Source organism: Macrotis lagotis, chromosome X (assembly GCF_037893015.1).
Source record: "Macrotis lagotis isolate mMagLag1 chromosome X, bilby.v1.9.chrom.fasta, whole genome shotgun sequence".
Lineage (NCBI taxonomy): Eukaryota > Metazoa > Chordata > Mammalia > Peramelemorphia > Peramelidae > Macrotis > Macrotis lagotis.
In genome coordinates, this window is record NC_133666.1 from 205,001,069 (window position 1) to 205,008,175 (window position 7,107).

A 7,107-nucleotide genomic window follows, 5' to 3' on the forward strand; every position below is an offset into this window, starting at 1 on the left:
GACAAGAATGTATCTAGAATATATGGCATTTCACAGTTCCACTTACCTTAAACATATCATTTGAGCTGTTAGTTAAAATAAAAGGATAATAATGAAAGTGTAATATTTTCCACAATTATAATAGCATTATGATCTTGTCCCTCAAAAAATTAATTCAATAATATTTCATATAATAGTCAAGATATCACTTAATTTAAAGGATTTGATTTATACTATAGTCATAAAGATTTATTATAATGGTTCTTTTTTGTTATTGAAGTATGAATTTAGAGGTTCTTCCTAAAACTAGGATAAATAACAAACTGGAAATAAACAGACTTATAAGCATGACATTTTAAAGCACTTACAGTGAAAGGTGATTTTTCTGCTTTTAGGTTCCATGTGTACAGAGACATCTTAATATTTTTATTATAGGAAAATGAAGAAATAAAAATATAACATCATAGTTTAAGTCATTCCAAATAAGTTTTTCTTCCAATAGTATATAAAATGTTTTGTCATGGTTAATAAAAAATAGTAAGAACATTAGTTTTCATGGGGCAAACTATCTGTTCCTTTTCATAAATCCTTCTGAGAGAAATCTAGGAAAAATGCCAAGCAAATATCACATTATGAGCTTCAAAACTTGTATCATTCACATGCTCATTTTTGCCAACAGTCACTGTGTCTCAGGAATAGAATTTAACAAAGGCCAATATCTATCAATGGATACAGAGGTAGATGAACAAAACATTTTTCCTCCTGAAGCAGGCAAAATAAATGACTACCCTAAGAAAGAAAGCAAAGAAAAAGAAAATATTAATAAAATTGAACCACCTGTGGTAAGTAAAATTATTACTTAAAAATTTCACATTATATATCCCCTAGATTTTATCTATTTAAGAAAATGGCATTAATATTTGTGTTTTATCATCTTTAGTAGAACTCAATATATCATAAATTGTCATGGTTGTTGCAATAGATAAAAGCTTTCAATGCTAAATAGAATTCAAGTGCTAAATAAAAGTTCAAGTTTCTAAAGGGAAAAAGCATGAAAAATGATTGCTTAAGATTATCCATTGTAGTATTTAAAATAGTTCTAAAAGGGATCATAAATTTCATGCTAAATTAACAAGTTAACTTTTAATCGATAGATTTTTGTTTGTTTTTGGTCCAAACTTGTGATTTCATCAGTGTGGAAACTTCTCCCACCAAATCAAATTGGCAATTTATTGACTAGAGTCTCCTAGAGATAACGTACTGTAACTTACTTTAAAAAATGTGAAGTTTAAATCATATATGTCCCATTTTTTTAAGGAGCTTGAAGCCTTGTATCAAGTACGACGTTATAAAATTAGAAGAAATTTTGGATTGGAAGATTTAAGTTGTTGAGCTCATTTTCTTGCTAGGTTCATAGTAATACAGGGATATCTCTTGGGAAAATCAGAATTGGCAGTTCATGAACAGGATATAAAGAAATCATATAACCTTAAGCACGATAATTCACTATTCATAAAAGTTTGGCCTATAAAAAGTTCATCCAACTATCTTTGGTCATACAGTTCTCAATATACCTGAAGATACCATTAGTAACTGAATGAAAGAATGAATGAAAAAGCACTAAGTATTAAATACTGTTCAAATAGAAACTGTGAAGCAATTTCAAATCTAGTTAAAAAGAGTTCAAAAGACAGCACAAAAAGAGAGTTCCAAAGAGTAAATAAAGATTAGATACTAAACCAAGAACCACCTCTTACTCAGGACTCCTTAAAGGCAAAGAACCCAGCATCTGGATCTTTATAACTTTTCAGTTTTATTAGAGAGATTTTGATGTTCCCATTCTGAGCTACCTGTTATTCTATAAATAGGAAAAATTATCTTGTCATAGGAAAGAGGGAGAGTGATAATGAAGGAGTGAGACCCATTTTCTTTCTTTGAAATAAATACCCATAAATTTTCCCTTGATGTCACATCATCTCTCATTAAAAATCTCTTTATTACAGAAAGAAAATTCTGATATAGATTTTTGTGATATTTTCCTGTAGAAGTAATACATCAATAATATAACTTACTGCAGGCCACATGGAATTGGGATGCTCACTTTTGCTTTTTAAGAGGCTTCTCTTAGCACTGGAACAAAGATATAGATGGATTACTTCTTGAAGAGGTTTGACTCAATACCACCTCATATTCTGTAGCTGAGAATTCTTTACCCTAGAGTCCCATAAAGCATCAGTTTAGAAACTTAGATTTGACTGATTTAGATTGTAAAGGTATTTTATGTACTTCCTTTGGGTACAAGATATTTGTTTACCATATATTTCTTAAATGTGTTGATGAAAAAAAGTCTCTATAAATAAGCAGCAACAATTATTAAAATGAGACATTTAGATTGCTTTATCTGAATTTTACCTCTCCTATACTCTTTGCATTATCTGAACAAACTCCTACAAAGTTCATCTCTTCAGAAAAGACAAGCAAAAAAAATTGGGGCTTTTTCTTCTAAGATCATTTTCTCTGAGGAAAGGCAATGTTACAGAACACTCCTCTAGTTAGCAATAAACTAAGACTGAAGAGAACAAAAGAACTCCTGACCCCTCAAAACAATAAGGTTGTCTCTAAACCTGAAAATGTCTTAGAATGACCATTAAGTCACCTATGTTTAGCAAAGAACATATTAGAGGAGATGGCTAGGACTTTCAGATCTAGTCTCAAATTCACGCCCCCCCCCCAGAGGTGGTTCAATTTTATTATTTTCTTTTTGCTGATTATCATCAAGGGACAGTAATCCCTTTCTTCAAGGATTAAGGTATAGACTCAAAACTTTCTCACTTATAGAACATAGAATCCAGCCAATCCCCCTTTATTCATTCCCACAAAGAAAGGAGAAAGAGACGTCTATTTGACAGGGTCACTCTCTTTAAGTTCAACTGAATATTCAGATTTTTTGTAAGACAAGAACTGTGAATCAGTCTTTTCTCTTTGTGGTATCCCAAAAAAGGTTATCTTTTAGTACTGAACGTCATACCTGGCCCACTGAAAAGTATCAGAATAAACGCATCACTGGAAAGAGTCCAGTTCGAGGTATTCTCCATGTATTATGCTTTATCTGAACAAAACCATAGTAGACAAGTTAGTTTCCATGATTACACTCATGGAAATTGAATGAAAAAAAGGCTCAAATAAGGTTTTTACTTAAGCAACCAAAGAATAAATATAATGAAAACAATGATAACAGAAGTAGGGACAAATATGGAAGAGTAGAGTTTTCTCTGTAAGAAAGAACATTAGAGGGGTAGTGAAGTGGATAGAGCACTGGCCCTGTAGTCAGGAGGATCTGAGTTCAAACCCAACCTCAGACACTTAATAATTATCTAGCCCTGTGGCCTTGGGCATGATGCTTAACCCCATTACCTTTCCAAAAAAAAAAAAAAAAAGAAAGAACATTAGGTCAGCTATGTGGAATAGTGGATAGAACACTGATACTGAAGTCAGTGGGTCATGAGTTCAAATCCAGCCTCAGACACTTAATATTTAGCTGAGTACCATTGGACAAATCAATTAATCTTATTGCTTTGCAATTTTTCTTTTAATTTCATTATTTTAGACTCATGAAAACTCAGATTTAATGATAAAAAATCTCTGAAAAGCAATAATGTTATAATATTGTCCCTCTTAAAGTCAATATTTTACTTTTAAGATACTGCTTCAGAACATTACAACTTTGCCTGTTTTACAGTACAGTTTTCTCAGACTCAATTATTGTCCCTGAGAATACATTTTGTGTATAAGTATGATGATACAGATTTTTTTTTTTGCAAATGAATGCTCCACTCAGGAGCTCTGGAGACTCTCAGTAATTTGTCCTGATGTGGTATTTATAATCCTCCATATACCAAATCCTTTAAATACCAAACCTTCTAAGTAATCATACAAATTAGAATTAGAATTTCTAGACTATCCAGCAACAGTGTAGATCTAATTTATTCTCTAGCAGCAGTACATTTTGCTTAATAAATGTACTTTTTTCATTGCAAGCAGATTACATTGCAACCCACAATTAGTAAAGTCATAAAGATTTTACAAAATTTATAGAACATTAACAGTTCTCACAGTTAAGGGTTTCTTCAAAATGTATTCAGAAACCAGGAGTAAGAAGGTTGATTAATTAATCTGATGTTGCAGTCAAAGTCTCTTTTTCTCTAACTCTTATGGTTGTGTTGCCCTTATTTCTGAAGATTGTTATCTCCTTTTTCTCAGGTTGAAAAGATGGTCTTAGAGAGTATAGATATGGACACCATAATAAAAATGAAATTCAACCTTTCCAGCCTGGGCAATAAATTACACATTCTAGAATTCCTGCCTGCCATTGAGTCACTCAACAACCAAATTCAATATATCATCTCCCAGGGTAATGACAACAGCATCTTCCAAATCGACAAACAGGATGGGCTAAGCTACATTCATGTAGCCAAGAAAAAATATGTGCCTGGAATATACACACTGGAAATTACTAGCATTCCTCTTTATAAGAAAAATGAACTTAAGAAATTGGAAGACAGTAATGAGGACAGCTTTCTACTAGGGGAGCTTAGTGAAGCTCTCAAAATGAAGTTGCATATTCAACTCTATTAACTCCTTTATAGACTTGGTTCAGTACTCAAATCATTGAATAATCATTTATAATGTCACCTATTTAATCCACTTGAGCATATCTAGTCTTTAAATTATAAGGAGTTAGTGACTTTTTTAAAAAAGAAAAAGAGACCTTTATTCTTCCCTCCCTTCCCATTTACCCTTGTCCCCAGATATACTTTAAACTCTGCTGTGGCCAAAAATTTAGGTACAAAGAAACCATGGTTATTGTGTTTTTGTATAATTTCACGTTAAAATACATTTAAAAAGCAACCAAAATGTTAACGAGATCAGCATATGGCACTAAATGCACGAAAATAATGTGAGCTTTTTTTTTCTATTGGCAGTCTGTAACAAGTTAGGTATTTTGCTATAGTTGCTAATTTTAAAAGTATAGATTTTTATTTATTTTTAATGCAGTAATAGATGAAGAAATGAACAGACTAAATAAGAAGGGAAACTCAATTGTTTTGTGTTTATTTTTTAGATTTACAAATTTAAACTATTACATTTTAGAGGTGATTTTAAAAAGAGAGATGTTTCCTTTTATTCCCTGGTCATCTAACCTGTCTTAAAGAGAGCCTTGTAGAGCTGAAAGAAAATAATTTTAAAATGAGAATTACATAAGACTCTGTAAAGAAGGATCTAAGTCAGAACAGCTCACTGTGTTTGTGTTCTGTATCACCAGACACATAAATAGAAGCACAACTCCTGTAGCAAAATACCTTGACTATTTATAATACCATTAGCATTGCAGACCAGATTGAATTATTTCCTTCTCAGAATCTAAAGGAACTACATATGCTACCCACAACACCTCATTCTTAAAAAGGATGCTCTACATATTTGTGTTACTGTATGTAGGCAGCTGAAATGTCATTCCTTTGAAAGGAACTCCTGAAGTTTCCCAGGGTTTGGTGCTAGCTTAGATTAATGGTGCATTTACTATGATCAAGCTATTTCAGGATTGCCGTCTGTGCAAACTAATCATGCAGTGCAGCCAAGGAAATATGTGGGTTTTTGAATTTTTTTAGGACTTTCATTAATGTTGTAGCTATAAACTGTATACTTTATTTTGTCATAGTCTATTAATAGTGTATGAAAAGTATTTGTACAATTAATGTTTAGTTTTCTTTAGTCTTTTTTTAAAAAAAGCTATATTATTATGTGCTAATAAGACTTATGTCCCCTCAGTGCTTTTTGACAGCTATAACCTTTAAGGACATATAACCAAACCTCATATGTAAAATAACCAAAGTACCTGCATACTCCAGGTTTGTTTCTCTCTCTTGTACCAGTGCTGACCCAAGATTATTAACCAGTTTTCCAGTGTTAAATTTTGTTTTGTTTTGTGAGAAAAGAAACATTATAAATTTGTAATCAAGTGTTTGTGAGGAAAGATTTTTAGTTTTGTTTGGTTTTATAGATATGTATCAAATATGAAAATATTTTAATTGCATTAAAAGCTTATTTTGGGGTAGATTTTCTGGATTTACCTGTATTTTAAGAGTAGTAAACCTTGTTATTTGACATTTATAAAACATATAATTTAATCCACCTTTCCTAAGTGCTCTTTCCAAAATATTTCATTGTCCTCAAAATGCAACTTTTTTTTTAAGATACAGCTTTCAATCAGGAAATAGCCATCATGTGTCTTAGATAAAGTGTTAGGCTCAAAGTTTAAAAGATGTGGGCTCAAATCATCCCTCTTGCAATGTGACCCTGGACAAGTAACTTTTCACTGATCTCAGACTACTCTAATAAATGAATAAGACTACTCTAATAAATAAGTTTCAATTATTAAAGTTAAATGAAAACAAAGTTAAATTATTATATTTGGAATAAAAATAAATTTTAAAACATCTTTCTAAGATGCTCTGAAATGTATCTTAGAATTAAATACAACCTTTGAGGAATCATATATATTATGGATCCAGGGAACAGGGAAAACAGGGCAATTTTACAGTTGATCTCTACTAATCTTAGCCAACTAAAAACTGGCTTAAGTGAGAAATGAAAGCATTTGCCTCTGGATATTTTCTAAAACTTCTCTATGTACTTAATTTTATCTGGCACTGTTGCATTTTGAATAATGTAATTTGAAATTATATGAAGTCAAATTTGACTTTAGTGTTGAAATTTTAACAAGTAAAAGCTATTATGATTTAATCTTTCTGAAGAAATGAGAATTCACAATACTGAAGAGAGAAACTTTGTATATATATATATATATATATATATATATATATATATTCTATATCACAATGAAAAGTACCATTTTGAGACATTCTTCATCATAGAATTTGAGTTCCTTTTTTATAGTCTCTAACATCAAGTTAAATTCATGTTTGATAAAACTGTTTGCTAATGATGTTTTGCTTTTATCATTTCTGTTAACAGCTTCTGAGATGAGATCTGATTTTAGATGTGCTCAATTCAGTGATTAATGTTCAATCCTTTTAGAGGTAAATTTTTTTATAACCCAGATTGTTT

The 7,107-nt window shown here is 31.1% G+C and overlaps 1 protein-coding gene across 9 annotated transcripts in view; it reads left to right on the forward strand.

Moving 5' to 3' along the window:
* The window catches only part of LOC141499840 (fibrillin-2-like), a 151,071-nt gene extending 144,254 nt beyond the window's left edge, over window positions 1–6,817 (forward strand). For 8 of the 9 annotated variants that reach the window (XM_074202606.1, XM_074202610.1, XM_074202614.1 and 5 more), the window contains 2 exons: window positions 659–821; window positions 4,240–6,817. In XM_074202606.1, the coding sequence (XP_074058707.1) occupies window positions 659–821; window positions 4,240–4,614 (538 nt within the window). In that variant the 3' untranslated portion in view covers window positions 4,615–6,817. The remainder of the gene's footprint in view (window positions 1–658; window positions 822–4,239) is intronic. The other variant, XM_074202613.1, reaches the window with a different exon arrangement.
* Window positions 6,818–7,107: the final 290 nt, after the last annotated feature.